The sequence below is a fragment of the Watersipora subatra genome, chromosome 1 (genome assembly GCF_963576615.1).
Source record: "Watersipora subatra chromosome 1, tzWatSuba1.1, whole genome shotgun sequence".
Lineage (NCBI taxonomy): Eukaryota > Metazoa > Bryozoa > Gymnolaemata > Cheilostomatida > Watersiporidae > Watersipora > Watersipora subatra.
Window position 1 is genome coordinate 3326508 of NC_088708.1, and position 26541 is coordinate 3353048.

General features: G+C 36.3%; 2 protein-coding genes across 2 annotated transcripts; both read left to right on the plus strand.

Annotated features, from left to right (window-relative positions):
• The first annotated feature begins 3359 nt into the window (after window positions 1-3359).
• Window positions 3360-6351, plus strand: LOC137399525 (forkhead box protein D3-like). Its single transcript, XM_068085683.1, has 3 exons — window positions 3360-3724; window positions 4354-4513; window positions 5275-6351. The coding sequence occupies exons 1-3, from the start codon at window positions 3464-3466 to the stop codon at window positions 5844-5846; spliced, it is 993 nt and encodes a 330-aa protein (XP_067941784.1). The 5' UTR covers window positions 3360-3463; the 3' UTR covers window positions 5847-6351.
• A 5763-nt stretch (window positions 6352-12114) lies between these two features.
• Window positions 12115-22645, plus strand: LOC137385882 (inversin-like). The gene is made up of 6 exons (XM_068072473.1): window positions 12115-12315; window positions 13148-13238; window positions 14083-14244; window positions 20782-20995; window positions 21413-21651; window positions 22335-22645. Exons 1-6 carry the CDS (start codon window positions 12115-12117, stop codon window positions 22643-22645), a joined length of 1218 nt encoding a protein of 405 aa, XP_067928574.1.
• The last annotated feature ends 3896 nt before the right edge of the window (window positions 22646-26541 follow it).

A 26541-nucleotide genomic window follows, 5' to 3' on the forward strand; every position in this document is an offset into this window, starting at 1 on the left:
TTATGGAGGTATGTTAGGATTATATGGTGCGCTTAGCCTTAGGACTTGGTTACAGTAAGCAGTTTTCTGTGTGACTTTATGATTTCAGATTGCTTACTACAATAATCTAGAGTTCCCATAATAAATTGCGAGTTGCAGTTTTGCCAACTGCTCTGTATTTGTTGCTCACGAATGACCAAGAGAGATATATTGTTAAATACTGTTGCAGATTTATTTGCCCTGTAGTATGATCGCTATTACTTGCAGATACATAGGCTAATAAATGCATACACCTTAGGCTTTACTCGGTGACACTAAGGAAAAACCAACTTGTTCTATGTCACTTGGATCAGCAGCTGTGTTATCACGAACTTTTGAAGCTTTTAAAAATGACACAAGTATTTCAGAATTACTGAGAGTGCAACTGCTAGGACCAATAATTATATAAGAAACTTCTTGATGCTTGCATGCCTTGACTGATTATATAAGGAGAGGTACTGGTGGCTGTAGGGTGGGATGGCTTGTATTCAACTACAAATAGAAAAGAATTTTATAGCAAGACCTTTTGACTCTGACCAAATCAGAAAAGGGTATGTAATAGCAGTACCTTTTGACTCTGACCAAATCAGAAAAGGGTATGTAATAGCAGTACCTTTTCACTCTAATCAAATCAGAAAAGGGTATGTAATAGCAGTACCTTTTCACTCTGACCAAATCAGAAAAGGGTATGTAATAGCAGTACCTTTTCACTCTGACCAAATCAGAAAAGGGTATGTAATAGCAGTACCTTTTCACTCTAATCAAATCAGAAAAGGGTATGTAATAGCAGTACCTTTTCACTCTGACCAAATCAGAAAAGGGTATGTAATAGCAGTACCTTTTCACTCTGACCAAATCAGAAAAGGGTATGTAATAGCAGTACCTTTTCACTCTGACCAAATCAGAAAAGGGTATGTAATAGCAGTACCTTTTCACTCTGACCAAATCAGAAAGGGTATGTAATAGCAATACCTTTTCACTCTGACCAAATCAGAAAAGGGTATGTAATAGCAATACCTTTTCACTCTGACCAAATCAGAAAAGGGTATGTAATAGCAGTACCTTTTCACTCTGACTAAATCAGAAAAGGGTATGTAATAGCAGTACTTTTTCACTCTGACCAAATCAGAAAAGGGTATGTAATAGCAGGACCTTTTCACTCTAACCAAATCAGAAAAGGGTATGTAATAGCAGTACTTTTTCACTCTGACCAAATCAGAAAAGGGTATGTAATAGCAGTACCTTTTCACTCTAATCAAATCAGAAAAGGGTATGTAATAGCAGTACCTTTCACACTGACTAAATCAGAAAAGGTATGTAATAGCAGTACCTTTTCACACTAACCAAATCAGAAAAGGGTATGTAATAGCAGTACATTTTACAGATAAAAGAAATATTTAATGAACTCAGTACAATGATACAAACACCTGACAGCCTCTGTCTTGTACCCTAAGACACTTGTATGTATTTAAATATTGATGAGCGATAAGTTTTCATTCCTTGATTTTGTATATAAACACCTAGACCAACTCTTGTCTTTAGTATCTGATGCTTCTCCTTAATAACTCCATCACTTTTGTGGACATTCATTTGATAATGCAACTTTTGTGTATTTGTTCTACGAAAGCCTATTGGTCGATGGAGAGACTGTTCAGGTGTCTTTGACCCAGCAAACATAGCCTTTATCAAAGGTTATTGTTCAACCGATGCCAATGCAACAGTACATCATCATGTTTCAACTGTTTTCGTTTTGCGCTTCTGGTTATTTTGAGATTTTTTGCATCATTGCTTGTGTTATTCCAGCCGTGTTTTGTCAATCGCTTCATTTGTTTATACAATGGCAGACTAAGTGAGATATCAAAGAAATGTTAAACAGACCTTATCACCGCTGCTGCCAACACTGCGTACGATTAACAAGTATGGAGCGTGAGAGTTTTTGCTCTCCACCTCTAGAATAGTTCTTTTACAAAAAATGACCAATAAGTATGTTGTTGTTATGTAAAAGCAAGCGGTTGAAATAGTCAGTTTTTGTTAGTAGTGCTTTTGGGTGTTGTTAGAAACAGCTTAGATAAATAAAAATATCTGACAAAGTAATTTGTTTGTTTCAATAACAACTAAAACTGGTATAGTTGTACTAGTTGTTTTGACTCGCTGTACCATAGAAGGAAGTGGTGGAGAACCAGCTGTCATTCAGGTTGTTGTTGTCACTTATCCCGCATCTGAAGCCATTGCTGCCACTGGTGAGCTCAGCCAGTTGTCACCCTCCCTGTACTAAGACTGTGGTGATCAGGCACCAACTGATGAGCCATCTAGTGGTTAAAAGCGTGTGAATATGTCTGTTATGTGATTCTTGTCTTCTACATAAATAAACTTTAATACCGCAATAGTTAACCAGTAAAAATAACATCCCCAGTGAAATTCAGGCATTCTAATGAGAGCTATGACGTTGCAGCTCACTCACCGGATAATTCTAGGGGTGACAAACAAAAAGGTCCGCAGGCACAAGATGTCCAACTCTCCTATACGCATTATGTATCTAGTTCACAATTACAGAAATTCACTAATTTTTTACTTGTTTGTCTACAATTGTTGTGCTACTTGATTCTGCAAGTGTTCTGAACCAGTTCTAGCAACACGCTCACATATTTATACCACCTGGAACAGCAATTTCTTTTGTTCCGAACTTGCCAGCTCATAAAAGTCTCCAGCTACACTCTACAGACCAGCTGTGCCACCAGCTTTATCAAAATTCAGGTAAGTGTGTTGATTGTCGGGTAAGTTAAAACAACTTATCACTTCCAGTATTTCATATTAACTTCTGTTGCAGGTGTTGTTCCACCCTCAAGCTGACAGTCATAGATCCAATGAGGCCACCTTTCAGGTGTTGTTCCACCCTCAAGCTGACAGTCAGAGATCCATTGAGGCCACCTTTCGGGTGCTGATTTAGAAACTCCTAGACTCTTACACAATATTAATGCGGTAATGTGCTGGTGTTAAACTTTAATGCCACCCCTGAACATTCATTGGTTCCTAAGAGATTTGCTTTCTAAGAGATCTGAAGACATCTTGAAAATACATAATTTTTCTTTTCAGATTTAAAATTTTTTAACATTAATGACCTTTAGGTGGCAGCGGTTTGGCACAGGCAGCGATAATTCGACTAACATTTAAATACCAATTTTCAACACAAGATCAGGACTGTGTCAAACAGAAAGGGGCAGGAGCGCGTCAAATAAAAAGGGGCGGTGCCAATTTGAAGCCAATCATAATGCTTGAACAAGACTGACATAATTATCAGATATTTGAAGGCAGGAGTGTGATGATTAGACAGCCGTCTATAATAGCAATCGCTTGAAGGTGATAACCAGTGTTGCTTGTGAAAGATTTATCATTTTTCCCATCAAACTTTAACTGCTGTTGACCCGCTTTACAGCCTCCTTCCACCATGACATCCGCTGTCGAACAGACAGGACTTATCTCAGAGAACGCAGAAGATTGTGGCTCCAACCCTCGACAAGCTGCATGCAGTGAAGATGAGGAGGAAGTATTAGATAGTTTTCAGAGATCCACCGAGCAGATGTCAGGAATTGATGAAACCTATTTATCTTCGACAGAACTTGAGAGGGTCAAACAGGAGTGCCGAACGAATAAGCATGTGAAACCACCTTACTCTTACATAGCTCTTATAACCATGGCAGTACTACAGGTCGGTTATTCTAGATGCACTTCTCACTCAGTTTTACACATCCAGAGTAATGCAGAAATATAAACAAAGTTTGCAATGATACAGTCAAAGTATGTAAAGTGGTTAGGGTTTCCAAGAATAAATATGAAATGTTACATCGTCTGAAGGCACATTGAGAATACAAGTCATTAGTCGATAGAGATTTTGTGTAATTAACTGCTTGCGAAAAGTTGCAAAATTTTCAAACGATCCGAAGGTTTTAGTGATCATAACGTTATGACCATGAGACTCTAAATTTGTGAGCAGTTGTGTAAATATGAAAACAAAAGGGAACCTCGACTCGTAGAAAACTTTTACAAATAATAGATTCTGATGTATAATGTTTTATTATATATTAAAATACAGACATTCATAAGACCTGCAGATGAGTAAAGATGCTGAACTGCTATTATATGTTATGATTTGCTATTTTACAGTAATTAGTTTTTTCCCAGGTTGGCTGGGTTTGTAGTTATCCATTCTATTCTGTCGACATCACAATAAAAATGACTTAGTAAATTACATTGACAGACACTTTGCAATATTCTCTTTGCCAAAAAAGAGTCGGTATTTGCTAGAGTTAGTCATATATTTCCTTACTGTTCCTGTAGTCCAAGGAGAAGAAGCTCACATTGAGTGGCATCTGTGAGTTCATCATGAAGAGATTTCCGTATTACAGAGACAAGTTTCCCGCCTGGCAGAACTCCATTCGTCACAACCTCAGCCTAAATGACTGTTTTATTAAAATACCTCGAGAGCCGGGCAATCCAGGTATGTCTGCCTGCTCTATGAGTTATTGTTGGTTTCTCAAGTTGTAAAATTCTAAATACTTTCAAATGAAAACAATTTAACTTTAATGTGTTTTGATTATTCAATATTAAATAAAAGATGATTATCAAATTAGAATATTTTTTGAAGTTGACTCAAAGATAAAATATGAAAAGGCTCATTAATTACTCCTAATACACGTATTCTTGCTAGTTTTGATAAAATGTTGGTGTAGTCGGCAGCTTTAGAAGAAAACTCTCCAAACTTTATGGTGCGAGTGACACTAGTTGGCTGTCTTTGCACCCGCAATACCATGACAGACCCGTTCATGGTTTGACTGGCCTCACATTGAGAAAGATTGTTTAACTGCTGTGTATTTGAGTAATCGAAGGCAGGTGTCTACATGTTTGTAGAAAGTCGCTAATACAAGGCCTGCAGAGGATTTTTGTTATTCTCTCTAATGATTGTTTCCAGACTAACTATTTTATCTTCAACTCAGGTTAACTGCCACAGGACCAGGAAATCAAGGAACCGAGGCTATAAGTTGCCTGACATTTTTAAGATAAACAAAGATTAAACAGTCTATATGTTTAGAGCGCTAAAACTTAAATAAATTATCGCCAGTGTTTTCTTAACTATCTCCTGTAATGTGTATCAATCTTGCTGATATTTGGCTTGACCTTCAGGCCAAACTCCAGACCACCCAGCTTTCCGTGTTTAGCCATAGATACTCTTTCTCTCAACATTTATTTCTTGTTGGCCAGGTAAAGGCAACTATTGGACACTGGATCCCGCGTCTGAAGACATGTTTGACAACGGCTCGTTTCTACGGCGACGCAAAAGATACAAACGGTCGATGAAAGGTGTGATGTCCCCTGCCAAGGCTCAGCAGGAGCCATTCATGCCCAACATAGGCTACTCGATACACCCCTCTCTACCAGCCTTCCTTCTACCTGCTGCACACCCTACGCCAACGCCTCTACCTTTTCCCATCCAATCTTCTATTGGACCCTTCTTCAACATTACTCCGCAGCCATACCCAGTACCGTCAAGCGTTTCAGCAAGCAATGAGGCTATGAAGTCTCTTATAAAAGAGGGCGCCACCTCTGAACCCCCAAAGTTTAGCATTGAAAGCATAATAGGCAGAAAAGACGCTAGGAATAGTGGTATAGATTTTAAAGGGCCCTTGCATGGTTCCCTCCTAGACAGTCATATTATGGCACCAACAGGGCCACTACCAATGCTTCCCGTCCATTGGAACACTTTAGAGAAAATAAGGCATCAATTGAGGCTGCCAGTGAGCTCCTTGGGATTGTCACCTGTATGGCAGCAATAGTCAGCATATGTGCAATTATTAAACTATATTTCATAGTCACACTGTTTGCCCTCTGCAGTCTCTAATCTTTTAATGTTCATGTCTGTCTCTCTGTCTATTCACGGCTATCCATATATCTGTTATCTTTTTAAAATAAATATTATTTAAGGAAATTTATGTTTTTTGGTTGCATCTTGTAACAATCTTCTTTTAAAATGATTTCAGTTATTATTTAAGTTTTTCATTTTATTTTAGTGTCTATAAATACATATAGTTTGTATATTTGTGTTTTTGCTTATATTGCGGAGGTGCAAATGTTGTTATTAAAGGGGAGCTTGTCTGTCTGTGTTGATAGAAGAGGCTTGCTATGTGTTCATAAGATCCACTTAACATACACCGTGTAATCTGCTTTGCTAATGGCCAAGAGTGCTATCCAGCTCCTCTTCGTAATGCTATACTATATATATATATATATATCTATATGTGCTGTATTTTAATAACAATTTATACCATCTCACACTTACATCCTGCTGACAAGAATATATTGAGATACTCGAGTCCTGTTATGGGTTGCACGCGTAAACAACCCTTTCTTGCATTAGTTTGTGTGTAAATAAATGCATAAACTAACACAGTTCTATGCTGGTCTGACCTATCAGGGTGCTATTAGCTGACTGCATGAGCTATCTTAAATACCTGTTAACAGCTGTCAGTTACCCTTGTCACACCAAATTGAGGCTGTTCAACGAATGCTATATGTGTCACCAGCTTTCAAATTGTCTCCCTTTTTACCCTACCATTATTATCTCACAAGCACACATAGTATACCTGGTTGCAGTTTTCAGCTCCAATCTACAACCTTCACATAGCATAAAAACTAATATGTCAGAATCATTTTGGTAAACAAAGTACCTTAATATGTATTTGCATTTAATAGGTTCATGCCGTTCATCAGGTTAAACCAGGAATTTGTTTTAGGAAGTTTTAGTTCTAAATTGTGATTTCCGAGTGTCCTAAATAGACATTAGTAGGCTGATGTATGACTATCATAACATGCTGATGACAGCGCGCTGCCGTAAAGCTTCAAGGTTTTACAAAATTTCATTTAAGCAAAATGAGGTATGCAAAGGAATGGCATGTAAAGGAAGGTCTGGCAGCGACTACGAAGGCAGTGCAGAGCATATTCAGTATTGACAGTTTTATGAGGTGCTTATGATGGCTTCAATTACTCTAATCATGTAACTGCGAATAAATCTCCCGAAAAAGCACTCAAATCACAAGCACCCTCCGCGTATCGGCAAGTTGTAAACTAAATATTATCTTAATGATAGAATGGCCAGCTCTCCGCATAACCGAGCCATATTAGTGTCACACAGGCAGCTGCCTTAACTCGCTGACTAGCCGGCAGACGAGTGCAACTCTGGCTCAACTAAAGGGGAGCAAAACTAATATTCTGATATGGTACGGAGTGAATAGGCAGATGAAGGTATCAGTGATTTATATCAATGCCAATGAGAAGGGATTTTATTCCTGATCCTTCTCACCATGAATGCTGAGCGCTTCTGAAGAATTGACATATGTTTTGTTTGGACAAGAGCTTCCGATCAGCCCTCCTTCCCCTCCCGTGTTACATAACTCCTTACAATAAACTCCAATGTCATCCTACAACGAAAATAGAAAAAATAGACCTAATATTTATTTACAACTTGGCTTTTACCAAATTGTATTGAGTTTATCTCAATTTTTGTAAAAACTTATTAATATATTCATGGATTCTCTGAGCGAACCAATTTACAAACAAATTTGGTTTGCAATTCTCGTGTAAAACCACAAAACAAATTTCCACCGTTCAAAAACATTTTCCTATATTGTTAAAATGAATGTTTTTCAAAAAGTCTGCCATTTCTATACATACTGTGTGTGCCAGCCTACCGACCATGAATATCATGTAGCCCTAAACGTGTCCAAGCCTACCGACCATGAATATCATGTAACCCTAAATGTATCTCAGCCCACCGACCATGAATATCATGTAGCCCTAAACGTGTCCCAGCCTACCGACCATGAATATCATGTAGCCCTAAACATATATTGTCTGTTTTCTCTAATGAATACACAATTTTGTAAATAGTGCATGCAGGTGCTCTATCTTTTTCCTGGATTGTGATGGTTACTCGCAAATCAGCCAAGGTCAAAGATGTCTGATGCTCTGAACATCCAACAATCAGTGATTAAATGTTATACTCTAACCAATCATAGAAAAGAGAAATAGCTACTTTTGCTCTGTCATAAAACTAATTGTTCAGGGCATTTCTGGTAGTCACCGCTTATTGCAGTGACCAGACTTGAAGCAACTGATAGAATAGTCAGAACAGTTTTAATGAAGTTTTTTACATAGAGTAGTACGAATTGTAAAAAACTAAAATAAAATAAAATTATTTATTGCAAGTCTAGTTGATCTAAAAAGGATTAGCCATGGCAGTGGCAGCTATACCGAAGTCTTTCCATGCAAGCAGCCGGAGGCGCCAATTTGCTGACTCGTTGTTGAATTGCGTATATCGCCATGTTATCTATAAGAAATATTGCTAAAAGAAGTAAAGCCCATCTATTTATTGCCATAAAGGCGTATTCGCAGAAACAAACACAGTTGTATATTAGGTGCAAACTGTTTATGTATAGCTAACAGATGAACCTTCCCGCTTGGCTTTTAGAACAAATAGAGCAATATATATCATTTAATGAGCTGTAAAACTTTAAACGCATCCATATGTCCAGAGTTGAACACCACGCCTGGCCAACAGCATCTCTAATGGCATTACATTAATTTATCACAACCTCTAAGAGCGATTTCAATGAAGTTATTGTTTGCAAATGCAATATTTGCCAGAGAGAGCAAGTGAGCTCGTCCCTGGAGAATGACAAGCCAATATTTGTTTCATTGTAATATTCCAAGTTCTGCTCATTCAAACTTAATCCTTTTAATTCACCGCTGCGATTTACAAATTCTCAATTAATAATATTATTTTGATTCTTTCCAAGTTCGATAAATATAAATGCAGTTATTGATCTTTAAACAAAGCGTGTTGATTAGACCCGTAGCATTGAACGCATGAGGGTATCTCTGACAAGCCTCAAGATTTTTCTATTGATGTTCTGTCACTCAAACTCCTTTTACACCTGTAAATGTGGAATACAAAACGGTTATTGTGCGTGCTGCCCACTTTTGATAATTTCTCTAACACCAGAGGAGTTGAATTGAAAGATTTTAATATGCTAAAGTCAAAACAATTTTAGTTGATATTTGAATTATGGTATTCACAAAATATGTTTGGTGTGTCAGGAAAGCAGTGAAGCCGAACCAAAGGTTTTTGAACAAAGTCTTGCGGATGTTGAAGAGCGATTAGCCCACAATCGTAGAATGTACAGCTCGCTATGGCTGGTGAGAATGACAGTGCACGAGTAGCTAAACGATGGTCGTAGTAATAGAGTGGCCATCCGCACAAGTCTCGACTGAACTCGACGATGAATTGCAACATCAAGCCCTTAGCGGCCACCTGATATCCTATCAGCTATTTTAATTGAAGACACAATAAACGCGAGGATACTTGATAAAACATACATAAAACCCTATCAACTAATTCTCAACAATCTACTCCATAACCAGTGCAAACACATTCATTCCTATATCATAATATTTCTATACTTAGTATAAACAAAATGGAAACCACTCATAGCGCTTCTCCTACACGCTTCTTGCCAAAGTGTCTGTATTTTCATTAATGCCAACTTGAAATGTGTTACTTTGATGCCACTTAAAAAGTGTCACTGAAAGCATGATGTTTACCAAGTTTCATCTCATCATCTGCCCAACTTTTTCTTGTGCACATAATTTGTCCGTGGATACCGCGCCCAAACACTTTGCTGACCAAGCTACTGTGAGCACCTTTCTTTACCCGATACAATCTGCAGGATTAGGCGTTCAATATGCTCACTTCACCAACTCAAAAGAATTATTGAAATTTCAAGCCCAGTTATACTGAAAGTGTACATGCAACTAACTAGTGATAAAATTAACCGGCCTTTTTCACCTTGACCTTTAAAATAATTTACTCAAGAACACCAGCAAAGGTTTTTTATAATTGCTCTTAAAGCTTTGCTCCAAGTAATTGTGTAAACCTCCATATGCTAATAACACTGAATATATTAACAGCATGGGTAAGCTGGAGCAGCCCACCAATTCAACTGCAATTCTAAAGCTGGCCTCTGTCATTCCCAGTTTATATATAATCAGTCATATGTTCACATATAGTTAGTCATATGTTCACATATAGTGACTCATATGTTCACATATAGTCAGTCATATGTTCACATATAGTCACTCATATGTTCACATATAGTCAGTCATATGTTCACATATAGTCACTCATATGTTTGCATATAATCAGTCATATGTTCACATATAGTTAGTCATATGTTCACATATAGTGACTCATATGTTCACATATAGTCAGTCATATGTTCACATATAGTCACTCATATGTTTGCATATAGTCAGTCATATGTTCACATATAGCCACTCATATGTTCTCAGTGTACATTTAATAGTCAAGCTAAATTTTGACAAAAAGTGATTTGTCAGCAAAACCTTTTTAACAATTGTCAGAGGCTGTCTTTGATCCTATTGTATGTTATAAGTGGAGGGCAACCGAAACGCTGTTCAACTTGAGTCTAAATCTGGATTAAATAGAAAGCGCTGTCAAGGCTCTAGAATAGAGAAAAAGCACTGTCAAGGCTCTAGAATAAAAATAAAGCACTGTCAAGGCTGTAGATCGCAAGTGCACACACTTGGTTTATTAAAACTAACAAATAAAAAAGCTGCCTAACGGAAACTTTACAAGTGTTCAAATGTTTTAGATTTACATATAGCTATTTGTTTTTGTTTTGGTCTTCTACACGCCATTGCATTGTCGATTATGTACAAAGTTGAGACAAACTCAAATAAACTGTTTAATTATGGAGAGGGAAAAATAAATTCAGTGTGAGTATTTAGTTTCAAAAATATTAGCAGGACCATGGAACAACATATTTACGCTGTCACAGAAAGTCATCTAGATATAATTTAGCACAAATGTAGCACGATGAACTACGCACAGAATTGTTTTACCGTTAAAGATTTTGTGTGGTATTTCTCTGCATAAGACCTGGATATAACTATAATATAATAATATAATAATTAATAACTATAATAATAATATAGATATAACTATTTCTAAACATTAATCATTACTTTTAGAAGCAGTTGTCTGCTCAGCAGTGAATAGACAACTCTTACTTTCATGAAGAAACCCATACACAAAGCAAATTTATACTATAACATATTCAAACTGAAAAGGATACATAGCAAAACAAAAATATTAAAAATACTTTACTAAAAATATTGTACACTTCTACATAAGAAATAAATCTAGAACACTCGGAGCTATTAAATACAAACGATGGAGTGGTACAAGACAACCGCTACGGATGTTGTAGTATTGCATAAAACTTCTTTAAAGCCAAAACAAATCATACTCAAGTTCTTTTTCTTCTTTGTACATCTGTTAGAATCAATTTTAGAGTAGACACACACACACGCACGCACGCGCGCGCCACACGCACATATGCACCACACGCACTACCTTATGCGTTATTTGAATACGAAGACGCTTTTGTAACCTTGCATACCTGATTGCAACTTTAAGCCTGGGGTGGTTAACAGTTTCAAAGTTTGTTTACAAGAATGTAACTATATTTGCAGCTGAGCAGTCTAGCGGCAAATAAAGGTAAAACAACTCCATTTGAGACAATACGTTTAACTGAGTCCACTCAAAAAAACCAAGTGAACACAAAAACCTTCACTTCGGTTATAAAAAAAGACAGATAGTTATAGTAGAATACTTTCATGTGTTATTACAATCTTTCCTGTACATCTAAACACAAATTGCTGCGTAATAGGCCTAAGTGTGAAAGGTGGCCGTAGCCGTGCCACTGCCCTAATGGGGAGTTAACTACGGAGAATAATTGGCACGCTATTTAAATCTCAAACATTGCACTTTAATTATTGAAAGCTTGAGAATATAATAAGTTCAATGGCATGTAAGCTGACAGAGCTTTTGTTGTTCCTTGCATTATGCGTGCTGCTGACCATCAGACCATGTAGCGTGTCTCTCAAATATGATTCTATAATTTACAAGCGAACTGTTAACCAAGGTAAGACATTTGAGAACGGCGAAGGAAGAGAACCGTAGGCATGTCTCTCCAGGTCTCAAGAGCATCTTCTCAAGACTCTCCTCAATCTATTCTCAAACCTAAAGTTTTGCTAGCGGTTGATGATGTCAGTGTTCGGCAACAAAAAACACCAATAAAGACAGCCCTACATCAAGCAGTCGCTGATGGGAGAATTCACCAAGCGAGATTATTAAGCGCTTCTACACGGGACATCGACATCAAGGTAGGATTTGTGTAGCTAAAGAATATTAGAACACAAGTAAATCTTTTAACGCACGATAAATTAAGACGAATCACGAGCGCAAAAAGTTTATTGATCAAGGAATGTCTTAGAAAGTGTGATTAGTTGCCAGACGTCTTAAAATTATGTAGAGAGATCACATAACAAATTTACATAGAGATATCATACAGAGAGCTTACATAGAGAGATTACCTAAAGAGCTTACACATAGAGGTTACATAAAGGAATGATATAGCAAACTTACATAGAGAGATCCAATAAATAATCACACAAAGAAAATCGCGGAGATATCACGGAGATATCACGGAGATATCACGGAGATATCACGGAGATATCACGGAGAAATCACGGAGAAATCACATAGCGCAGTTAGGAGTCTGTGCTATGGACTACTTCAAAGTGAGAATATCGAGAGACATAAAACTATTACATCTATTTACATGCATATGGCTGTATACTAACTAGTGCCTACAGTCTTGGACAGCTCTGCTAGACTTCACCATTCATGCAAAGCTACCCGTAATTGTTGGCATTTCAACATGTGATCCTAGGCTACTTGGTACAGGGAGGTACTAAAGTGAGCGGGCATGACGTATTTTAACTATAAGTAAATTCAATTCTGCCTGCAAGAGATGTGGAAGGTAGTGCATTAGGATTTGTAAAATGAAGATATTAGTTTCAATTCTTGGCTACAGACACATTGAAGACGTGTTACTTGTTCGTTCTAAAGAGGCCCCTCAACGGGCAGCTGTGGTGTAGAAGTTGATGAGCTGATGTGGGAGAGCTTGCTTGTATATTATCAAGTATTTCCTAGGACCTGAATGGATGGACTCCACTGATGCTGACTTGCAGTGCTAAGAAGGATCAAGTTGGTAAAAGGATGATGACTATATTTCTTGAGAAAGGTACAAATGATTTTGTAAAACTTACACCAAGTTATTGAGTGATTCTAATAAGCTCCTTGAGATTCTACAACTGAGCAGACACAATTGTAATCCAAACCTCATTCACATTAGATTAAAACCGAGTAAAATCAGTTACACAAAGTCATCAAATTAGGGAATGGTCATGTTGACATAGAATTGTGGTTTTAATCCCTGCAGAAGAGATGGTGTTTTGGTGTAGTGCTGAATGCTGGATGAGCAACTGTACCTAACTGGTCATACCATAGATATGCTATGCCTATTATTTCTAGCTATCCATTTCATATTTAAACACAATGACCCACGCTTTAATAACATATGGCTTAAATCTATATACCACATTCTGGTTAAACAAAACAACGCCTCTGGGCACACTTGCACAGGATTAAAATATTGCAACAAGCAAAAGTGACAACAAAACTCTCACTTGTCAAGTATTCATCCGTTTGTAGTGCTTGAATGAACATTCTACACAGCTATATTATGAATGCTATCAATTGGCACCCAACGATTAACACCCTACGGAGTCACCTTCTAGCCATAAATTCAAACATAACTAAACCATACCGCAACAAGTTGCTGGAAATCTCTAGAGGCTTCAGAAAATACAAAATTTAGCTGTTGATACAAACGCTGTAGAGATTATTTGTTATCTGTCATGCTAAGTGGAACTATCACGCAGAAACAGTCAAATGATAAGAGTGGTCAATTGTATATGGCAGGACCCGCATGATCACAAATAGATAAAACATTAGCCTATATAGTCTTTTGTAAGCTGCCTTGAACACTGTATTATTCATGCAGAAACAAAAAGACTTTCTTTTAGGAGCTAAGGTAAACAGCAGTGACAAAATGGGAAGGACACCTCTGATGATAGCCTGTCTGTCTGGAAATGAAAAAATTGTTAGAAAGTTAATGGCGGATGATAATCTGGAAATCTCAGCTCAAGATAGCGATGGAAATACAGCATTGATCCACGCAGCTATGAGTAAGTCAACAGCTATACAAGTGAACAAGTCGATTATACAGCAACAATTTTATTGGTTTGTCTATTTAGCGAAGTGAGGAACAAGCTTCAAACAACGGAATGTATTTGAAACCTGAAGGTACCTACATGTATCTCCATTATGCAAAGTCTTCAATATGTTTTGGGATCACTAATAAAACTATTTCAAATTTACATGATATGCTATTCAAAGGGAAATGAGTGACATTTAAAAATCTGTCACATGGGAGTTTACTAAAATTTTTCCACTTGATAGCTATAAAAGTCAAGGTTTATACATACACAGTATGAGTATATACAGTATAAAGTTATTTCCTCTCCTCGTAAAGTGAGGTGACAGTGTCTAATCAAGCACTGGTCTCTCATCTGAGACCTGAGAGTTTGAGCACTCAATTTAAGATCTTAGCCATTCCCAAAACTTACTTGTCTGCAACTGACTTGTGTTGATTGTTGCCGGTATTTGGGCAAGTCACATTTGATGTGCAGATGTCACTGCATCCAACGCTCCAATGACTACCAAAATTGCAGTTGTTGTTACCAGCACTTTTCAATCTCCTCTCTGAGTAGGGGATATTCCTCCACTTTTTCCTTACTGGCTATTTATGCGCAATTTATAGAAAATTCATGTTTGATGAATCACGGAATCTGTGAGGCAAAATTTTGGTTTAAATATATAATCGTCTTAGCGTAAATGTTAGGAACTTCAGAACATCTGCTATTCTGAATATAAAGCTACATAAAGTTTGAGATATGACATCAGCTAGTAGTATAGCTTCAATAAAAAGCAGTGAAGGTCCTTCAGACTCGATGTATAATGCATTCTTTATATAAGCAGCTTTAATCTATTTTATGCTGTCGGCAGCATGACTTAATTGGTATTATTTAGATTATCCCTTGGAGCTTTGTTGAGATTTAAAACTCATAATAACTGTTTTTCTGCAGCATTATTGTTAGTCTACAATTAAAAAAAACATATTGATTCCACATAGAAAATCTCGGAGGTTAAAAGAATTTATATCTCTTTCAGTGCTAAACAAATTGATGCTCCTAAACGCAGCCGCTAAAACAGCATCTTACTTTTTTTTCATCTATATCCGTTTTATTTACAATTCCTTCAAAAAGCCGGAATATCTAAACTAAAGACATAATATACTTTAGCAATAATACAAACAAGTTTATGCAATCCTAAAGCAAGTATCAATATACTCAAACATTTCTTTGTTTTCAGACTATTAAAAGTCAAGATAAAAAATTATTTTACTTATATCTGCAAACCATATTTCTGAATTGTAAAAGAAATTTCTTTTGAGAGTTTTTAATATAAAACAGCCATGAGTTTTATACAAATTGTTCATCAAACTCTCGATGTTAAAAGAACCAATGTCTGCAAAACACACTTTAGTTTTTGTCAAATCTATCACAACATATAATTTTATTACTTTATGTGCCGGCTCTATGTATTGTTATTCTGTAAGTTTGCCATCTTGTTTTAAAATTTGAAATTAGTTTCCATAGCATTCTAAACTTTTTTTAATTGTTCACTTTTGGTTTAAGAGTATTTGTGGAAAAATATTTGTTGTCAAGTTTTTTCCTAAAAACACTGCTTCAAATTTTTATGATCACCAAATCAGCATGAGGCTTTTTCTCTAAAATGAATTGCTTTGAGGCTGCTTTTACTGTTAGCACAATTGAAAGGTTTTTGATTGATAAAAAAAACTTCAGAAGATCAATGTGAGATGTCATAGATAAGATTCATTGTTAGTAATAGTTGTTTATCAAGCTCAATCAAGGCTCAAATTAAAAAATTTAAGAAAACAGATTTAAAAAAATACTTTTTATTATGATTCGCTGCTGATAATAACTTATTATGCAAGAGTTGGCATCACTTACAAGAAAATGCAACGCAATAGGCAACACGCAATAAGCAATGCAATAAGCAATGCAATATAAAGTAGGTAATGCAATAGGCAATATGCAAGAGTCAATGTACCATAAGCAATGCAATATAAAGTAGGTAATGCAATAGGCAACATGCAATAGTCAATATACCATAAGCAATGCAATATAAAGTAGGTAATGCAATAGGCAATATGCAATAGTCAATATACCATAAGCAATGCAATATAAAGTAGGTAATGCAATAGGCAATATGCAATAGTCAATATACCATAAGCAATGCAATATAAAGTAGGTAATGCAATAGGCAACATGCAATAGTCAATATACCATAAGCAATGCAATATAAAGTAGGTAATGCAATAGGCAATATGCAATAGTCAATATACCATAAGCAATGCAATATAAAGTAGGTAATGCAATAGGCAATATGCAATAGTCAATATACCATAAGCAATGCGATATGCATGCATATGCATGATGCATTCATACAAAACGTGGAGTATACTGTGAATTAATAGCAATGCATAGCTGCAAAATGGCAATACATGCGGCTGCATGCTCTTAATTTTTATTTAAATGCTCAAGAAAAATGCAAATGTTCTTTTAGCAAAAAATATAAGGAAACAAATTAACTGGATGCTACTGATAACATTATTGATATTTAGTCAAAACTCTATTCCAAGAAAATACTAACAACCTTTCTTAGTCCAGTCATGTCTCTCTACTTGTCTTCTTGTACTAGCTAGTGCGAATGTCTTTCTTTTATAGCTTTTTTCTTTATGTTTATAGTTTAACTCATAGATATAGTAAACCCTAGATATGTGAAGTTGATAATCAAAATATGATAAGCAAAATAAGTGAGTCCTATAAATAGGACGACGCAATGTCATGGTGATGTGTAAAGTGAATCAGCTGATCTATGAACTCCTATTGACTTAGCACTAACAACTGCACAATTATTCCATAGTTTGTGCATGTGAGACTGCATATTTTATTGAAAATATATAAAACTTATATAATGACTTTGGATGAGAAAGGCAAGAATCTTACACACATGGTAATGGATAATACTAATGATTTAGAAGCTTCTATGTCATTGATAATACAAAGAGTGACCAAATAGAAATTAAACTAATAACAAACTAATGAATCAAATGAGATTTAAAAGCAGTTAAGCTGGACCACTGTATTAAACACCCATTAGACATGACTAAAAATAACTAGATGAGGTGGTTTTTTTCTAAGGTTGGTTGAACTAGATTCCTGCTTTGAAGCGGCATAGTGTATTTTGATTTTAGTATAGCAAATTACTATAGTTTTGAGTAGATTGTTGGCATGCACTGTGCATGCACAATCTTGATTGAGGTTATGTAATAAGACATATGTTATTGTCTGTGATGTTACTTGTTTAAAAACTCTCTGTGTGATACCATAGCTCTCCATGCGTGAAGGTAAGCACTTTTCTGCAGCAATACATATTCGACCTATCAATGGGTTTGGCGTCACCAATCCTCCTCTGTTTTTAACTGAGATTAGGGTTATGTCATCACTACTTCTACTTCCAACTACTTCTACATGGGTCAAGAACTTAATGCAGTAATCACATTTGAGTTAAAAAAATTTCCTCATCACCAAACTCCTCATCTTCACCTTCCTCAGCTTTTGTCTCTTCCTTCTTTTTCTTTCTAGCCAGAGAATGTAGCAGGAGTTGGCCAGTTTTTTCAGCCCTGCCCACAGATCAATACAGTTAGCATTGGGACTTGGTGTAATATCTGCTTTTATGAGCAGTGCTCGAAGTGCACATTTAAAGCAGTGCGCATTCGGGTTATTGTTATAGCCACCCTTAGATCGTATCATGGGCAACAGATTCTCAATGTGATCCTGGTTGATCTTAAAGGTTAGGAAGTACTTGATGTAAGGGTAATTGCTGAAAAGATATTTAGCAATGCCATGTACGGATTTGGCTGCTGACTCAAAACCAATAATGAAGGTTTTCCTATTATTGTCCACTAGCAGCTTTCCGATTGGTGTCTTTAATTGGCATAGATAGCTTATGATATTGTTGAGAACTTCTTGTTTTGAGTTCGAGTTCTGTCTTGTTTTGGGCAATTCAGGATATACCTGGGGTGTTGTAGTCTCCTCTGATGACATTTCACTAAGAATTTGGTCTTATTGTTATGTTTATGACTTAGAAACTAGCATGACAAGCATGCTTTCACTACTGAACTCATGGCTCAATTGAAGACTCTGATGCTGTGATGCACATCACTATGACGTACCGTTGTGAAAACAACAGCCGACAATAATATGCCTCACTTTTGCTCTATTGTAATGATAGCTATTCACCAATCTAGGGTTTACTATATTTATGGTTTAACTATAACCGAAAACTAAAATATTTTGTGAAATGTTTTTTATCCTTGAAAATTACTCAGAAAGGGCAGAATTTCTATAAAACTTATTCAAATAACAAGACATACATGTAACTCTTTTGGGTGTTGGCTTTTCTGGTTATGCATATCATGCAGCTCATGAGAATTAGGTTATATTTTAGCCATATATGAGATGGAAGTTACCTGTTCAGGCACACTGTTATCATGAAATAGTTCTTTGATTCAACTCCACATACTTCTCTGAACACCAGAGCTCTCAAACAATGTTTCAGAGAACATTTTCATATTTCTCATCCACCTTATCATCTAGTTAACAAGAGTTGTCTGCTCAGCTTTTAAATGTAACTTTTGGAGAAGACAACTTTGTTATAAAGGCTTGCTGCAGTCAAGGTTAATCAAGCTAGATTTAGCCACTAACAACTTATGCATGCTTACCCCTGCATGTAGCGATGTGCCGCTCTCAGCAGGCTTTTACCAACACCAGACTGGTGGTAGGGCTTCATTGAACTTACTAAAAATGGTGCAATTAACCTAACAGAAGGTTCAATTTTTTGCTAAACTCATTGCAGCCTATAAATGCTTTTCATTCCATAAATTATTAGCACATACATGCTAGAAAGAGAAGAATTCATGTTTATTAATAAGCAAATAAGGGTAATGTCTCATGGCAGAAGGCTATCTTGTAGTTATATTGACCGCTACTGTAGGAGTTGAGTACATATGTCTCCTATCTCACAGTCGATATATAGCTAGTCCAACACTACTTTTTATCTTCAAGGAGTAGACTGCCAACATATTTTGAACAATTGGCTAAAGAAATGTAACAGAGATAAGTAAAAACCAAACCGGCCAGTTGTTATATAACAGTATCAAGCTGTATAAAATAATGTGAATAGGAAGACAACCACTTAACCAGCACAGGTATGTTTTATTATGTACATGAGAGTTTGTGTTTACTGAATGAGGCCTTTCTCCTCTTCTCGGTATATGCTGTAGATAAACATACAAATATTAAAACGAATGACCTGATGAGTAATTTATGAACAGCATTTTATACAAAGTGTCAATAGGATTATTGATACTTGAAATATGTAATACAATAAACAAGGTCTTTATTACTCTGTGATGTCATAGCTGGTGATCTTCTTAGTATTTTCATTTGAGAGATTCAGCTCCTAGATGCCTGATTCAGGACACCATTCTAATTTTTCTAAGGGCCACAGTCACCCCCCCTCTCCCATTGCCCAGTAGCTGATCAGACTGAGTGCATAGCCTAAGTGACTTTGAATAAGCAGGAAAAGAGCACAAATTCAAACTTGAAACTTATTTCATCAATTTTTTTCTTTTGTGTAATTTAGCCAGATCATGTCTCACCAGGCATACCAAAACGAGCAACTTGGAGATTTTGGGCTTAATTTTTATTCGATAAAAACATAAACCATATCAGAAAGCTAGTCAACAGCTTTTGATTTAACCTACACTGAATTATATGAGGTTTTTTAATTTTAATATTTCGAAATATCCCTCTAGCTACTATCACATTTTGCAAGGAATTGCTTACTCCACCCCATCTACAGTAAATAAAGCAAGTACTTGCTGGCAAAAGTTCTGAGCTGTTAATAATAATTTTTATTAGTTTTGACTAATTAAAATTAGTCCTTATATATTGTACCTGAAACAGACTCACCCAGTCATTTATTAACAATAACGCAACAGCTAGTAGACAGGTGAGACAACTCCTATAAAATAATAATCAGTCAATGAAAAGCTAAAGAAAGCTATAAAATATGCTATTTATACAAAATTACTCTTCTACCGCCAACAACCAACAGTTTCTGGCTGAAGCAATTAGAAACAAGATTGCGTGTTTCAATGAATATCTGTGGAAGGAACAAATTATATTTGCAAAGTATTTATAAAGAAAACATATTTTGCTTTCCCAAAAACTTACAAACATTTTCAGATCTTTAAGAATACATTAGAGAACATTTTTATCATTTATAAATACAATTACACTATTGACAGTGTTAAATGAGATAATAAGGGCGGTATGGAGTGGTATAGACATACATAAGGCAGCCATCAATAGTATTCTTTTACAGATGTTAGCTGACTCTACAACAACAACATACTTTGCTCCAAGACCCATACTTTGCCTCTGCCAATAATTTTAGTTACTAGATGCTAGACTTACATTGTCTTATGTCGGTCTATATTTTAACTGCAGAGAGAAATACAGATATACTAAGATTGCTGCTGAGGAAAACGTTGGCCTCGAAAGTGTCAGTAGATACAAGGAATCACATGGGATACACAGCTTTGCTGCTCTCATGTAAGCTAGGAAACTTTGACAATGGGTTGAAACTGTTAAGGGAAGGTAATGCTTGCCCGTACATCAGAGACATGGAGCACAAGTATTGTGCTAAGGAGTGGATCAACTGGTAAGCATACACTTATTAATAACTGTAATATCCACTTACTATGCTAAGAATATCCTATTGTTTGAATGAATGAAGGGTGGCAGTTCCTACGAGAGTTCTAAGTTAGTAGTACCTTGTTAAGATATCTTGGTACCTACTCAAACACCTCTCAGTTCATGTCTTAATAGGTTGCTGCCAGTTTAATGGAATCCATTAGTCTTCTCTGATCAGTGCTTTTTATGTAATATTTTAATTTTCAAGTACTTCAACAATTTAAAAACAGTAAAAAGAAGTCATACACTGCATATTCAGCATATATGAAAAAAACAGGGCAAGTTGCCATTCACGCAAGTTTATAAATGGCGATTGCATCTCGTTATAAGACAAATGGTGAGCTCTCCAGGTTTCCGTACTGCTACATGTGTTTGTATTGAACAGGTATAAATACAAGCAAAGTCAGCAGTCCAAAGAAACTAACAGGTTCCCTCATCTTAGAGACCGACATTCATTAAGTAATGTTGATCCGAGGCTACCCGAAGAAGAAAGCATGAACCAATTGTTGAAAAACACGTATCAGCCATTCTCAGTGAGGCCAGTTTCCTTATCTAGGTCAACATCTTTTCTGGAGGGCGACTGCCTAGCGAAGGACTCTGCATGGGATGAAGAGAAGAGGAAAGGTATGATGCAAATCTAAACTTAATATTTTATGTTAAAGTACAAAGTTGGATTAAAGTAAAACCCTCTTCCTACCAGAAGTTAACAAATACTCACATCTAACAGGCATTGCAGAGAAATACTATCTTGAATCACTAGGATGGAGTATCAGATCCTCAATCTTATAATTCACCGATCTGTTCCTTGTTTAGATGCTGCCGACCACTGATCTCTTCCTTGTCTAAATACTGCCAACCATTGATCTCTTTCTTGTATAAATGGTCCCAACCATAGATCCTTCTTTTGCCTAGATGCTCCAACCACTGCTCGGTGGCCTATCTACAAACTCTGAATCACATTGTAGCTTTGCTCCATGGATTGGAGACATTGTATGAATATCAATGCTCAGCATCTACTCTCCTAGAATATTGGTGGAACCAGCTATAGCAAACATATGAGCTCACAATCCAATGCACTTCTATTCCTTGGCGTGATCTGATAGCCTAATCATAGATCAACTAAATAAAAGATTAAATTAAATATACCTTTTAGACAAACTTAAAACAATAATTGCAACATGAGAAAATTATCTGAAACATACTAATATTAATAATATAAAAATTGAACGAGATTCTTATTATTACTTCATACTCTTCAGTAAGGAACTGGACACATAATAATGAGCTCCTTGGTTTCTTATGAACAGATGAGAGTCAGCAGACTGACAGCATGGATGAATTGAATGAGGCATTAAGTAGATTGGAAGAGGCTCATCATCTAGAACGGGAGAGATTGAGTGCTCTAAGGGCAGGCAGCATGACCAATGGGCGAAGAAGAGAGATTTCGACTGCTAGATTAAGAAGAGTAGCGAGAGAGTATGGGCGCAGACAGCACCGGTCAGAGATAACACTCCCGCAAATACTTTCGCTTTATGCTTTGAATCATCATGAGAAGTCTGTTGTTCAAGATTATGAAGCAAAGAATCATGATTTGGAAAACTCACAGGATTCTTATTGATGCTAGTCTGTGAGACTCTGACAAACTCTGCAGCCATACAATATGAGGGTTAGCTATGACACGATATTCTCCGTCAACACAATTTTATGTGTTTCAGATGTTTTCTTTTGTTCTTTTGTAAAAAATGTGAATGTAGTTGGCTCTTTAGCTTGGTACACTGTTGTGACTACTTTCTAGTTGATGCAATTCTGTCTTGTACTCTCTTTTGATACTGTGAAATGCCTGCTTACAAACACGCAGCCATCACAAAAAGCATGTTATTAGAAAGATGGCAAAGCAGAAAAACTTTTTAAGTTTGCTGTAGTTGCAATAGATATCCATAAATCGTATTTACCTTGAGCTGTGGCTTTGATTAAAGACCTTGAAGGTGTGAGCAAGTCAGTCTAATTAAGCAGCTAAAGCTATGGTAACTAGTAAAGGTCTAGAAAGTGCATAGAGAGAAATAGAGAGGGAGGAATAGAGGAAGAATAGAAACAAGGCGAGCGAATGAGAGGAGAAAAGAGAGAAAGAGGGGGTAGGGTAGGGAAAAAACGAGAGGAGAAAAGATAAAACGAGAGAAAGAGAGAGAGGAAAAAAGTGAGAGAGCAAAAGAGCGAGGGAAAAAGGAAGAGAAAAGGTAATAAAAGGGAGAGAGCAAAGGAGAGGAGGGAAAGATAAACGAGGGAAAGAGACTTGGCCATTGTCAAGTTTTACCAGGCATCATACTCTCTGTCTGCAGGCTGGTGAGTAGGCTATACGTCGCTGGCTGCAGCTAGACAAATTCAGGGAGCCCCTTCTATATATTGCTTTCATTAACCCGACCAACACGCTCGGCCGAGTTGACCGAAGAAAATATTGTGAAAATCCTTCACAAAGCTGGCTTTCCATTAAAATTCTATTTTATTTCGGACTACTATATGATGATATGAATACAGCAGTTTTAATTAAGAGAGAAACCAGAAACCAATTCAAGATTACTTCTAGGGTCAAACAAGGGTATGCGACAACCACTAGTCCACTACACTATTTTCCACATTCCTTCATGCAGTCTTGCACATAATTCTGAGCCAATTAAAAGCTAGAATCCAGGTAAAGCACAGCTGGGTGAAGGTCTTTTCATTCTTTAAAGCCCCAAGCCAAAGAAACACAATTTTATCACTTCACTGACTGAGCAAGAACTGCAGTATGCTGATGACAATGCGATTATAGTCTATACAACAAACACCTAGAGAAAACAATAGAAGCATTTGAGTGACTTATTTAGTTTTTATTAGTCGAAATCACAAAAACTAAGGTTCTTTTTGAACTAAACCCAAGAAAACAGAGGATCGAGCCCAAACAAGAGAGTTTAAAGCATTTTTGAAAAACATAGCTTCAGTTATTTGAAAATGCCAACATTGAGATTAACACGAAAAATTGATTAAGTTCATCCAGCTATGGAGCCTCAGTGCCCTGGGTTTGCAACCCAGTTAATAAACTGAGTTATATTTACAAACTCGAGTTTTTAAATATAACTCAGTTTATGCAAACCCAGGACACTCTAACCTGCCATATCCAGCACCTAAAAACAAAAGTTTTTGAAAATGGAGGGCTGAAGACAAGAACTACGACAATGATATGCAAGATGCACTATCCACACGCAGTGTGGGGTTCCTATCTTTGGGCCACTCTTAGACATGAACAAGCTGAAATGGGCAGGCCATTTTGTCTGAATGGAAGACTGTGACTAAATAGCTGTTACATGGAGAACTGAAAGAAGGCAAACGAAAGTGAGGAGACTAGAGAAATGTTTCTAAGATAGCTTTAAGCACTATTTGAAGTGATGTTTCATAGACCTCAACACTCAAGAGTATCTTAAAAAATAGAGCTAAATGGAAAACCCAAGTTCATAGAGGTGCAGAAACATCTGAAGAAAAAATGATGATGCGTCTGCAAGCGAAGAGCTGAGAACTGCATAGAACTAAATGGTTAGTCTTTTAGTACAGATATAAAGTTGTGAGTTCGAATGCCCCTATTGATGCCCTTATTGCCAAAAAAGATGCAAATAAAGAATTGGACTACAAGCCACTCAATGGCTCATAAATAGTATAGCGAGTAACCATCTAACTCTGTAAAAAAGTATTGGAAAGAGAAATCACTTACTGAATGTCTTACGGTGTTAAAACTTTGTAGATTAGCAAAAATCACAATCAATTAGGCAAGCAGCAAATATCCTTCAAAATTCTACAAATGAAGTATGAACTCACCAATTTTTTTTACTTTGCATATGGTGATTTTTCCTCTATATATTTCTAAATACATAGATTTGACAATATATATCAAGAAAAATCACCATGTGCAAAGTAAAAAGAATTGGTGTGTTCATATGTATATAATTATATACTAGCTGAATGCCCGGCGTTGTCCGAATAATTAAAAAACCTTTGGACAGAAAATTTATTTTTATTTAGCATATACATTTACCATTCTAATTTTCAAGCTTCATATCATGAGAAAATTGTTTTTTGCGCAGTTCAAATGAATTGAGATAAAAAAATTAAACGGCTGTAAAGGTTTTCAAACTTTTTCAAACAACAGTAACTTTGAAATTTCATATCATGAAATAAGTGTTTTGTTGCAATAAATTAGAAAAAAATAAAATGGCAAAGGCGCTTAAATGTAAAATCCTTAGCAAGTAATGGCTAAATATAGTCTGTTTTGCTCCGATTATGATGAAAAATTATTTGGTATACAATTATATGATTTTAGTTCATTTCAGTGTTGGTATCATAAGGCGAAAATACCGTATAGAGTTGTGTAGAAACCCATAGTAATTATCTAATGCAATCACCTCATGGTAAAAATCATCAAAATCATCATTAAAAAATAGTAACAAAATGATATGTTACCTCAGTAACTATAGTTACCTATAATAACTTTGGTGTATTTGTGGTTATGATTTGCAAGAAATGTAATATTACAAAGTGCTACATGCAGTACGTACCATGGAGAGGTCTTACCTTCGAGACAGATGTGTAACATAAACCCTGAAGCTAACTTAAATGAATTTAGCTTCCTAAACAAATATTCAAAGGAAGTTTTAGTATGTATTCCAGTACACTTCAAACTTGTAACTAAAATTTTATCCCTTATCTGTTTGTGACTCCGTTTTTACCATAACGGATAACGCTGAACTGAGATAGCGGGCAACGTATATCTATTTCCAGCGTTGTGGGAAGTATTTTGGCAAATAGCGTATCAGCATTTTTGTTATTTTGTTGTAATCAGTACAATTACCAAATTTTAATTTCAAGAGAAATTTTTGTTGACATCGCCCTAATATGCCTAGGACGAAAAAGCATCGTGTTTTATAGTTAAGCCAAAAATATTTTATAACAGGGGCATCGTAACCAGTGGGCGTAATATATCAACTAATACGTCATTTAGCATGTACAACTGAAAGAGGCTATACAGTATTTGGTAAGAGCGGAGAATTTGTGTCCTGCGTAGCTTTGTGGTTCCTGCGTAGCTTTGTGGTTCCTGCGTAGCTTGTGGTTCAAATGCGCAAGTTTAAAAACTTGCTGTTGCGATCTTCGTGAGTTCAAATCCAGTACTTTTCCTTCCAAGATTTTAATAGCTATAGCTAAACAGACCAAATCACAGACACACAGACACACAGACACACAGACACACAGACACACAGACACACAGACACTGAGATTTATATATATAGATGAGCCCATCAATTCTGTGATATATACATGCGTATCTATCTATGCCAGTGGTTCCCATCAATTCTGTGATATATACATGCGTATCTATCTATGCCAGTGGTTCCCATCAATTCTGTGATATATACATGCGTATCTATCTATGCCAGCGGTTCCCATCAATTCTGTGATATATACATGCGTATCTATCTATGCCAGCGGTTCCCA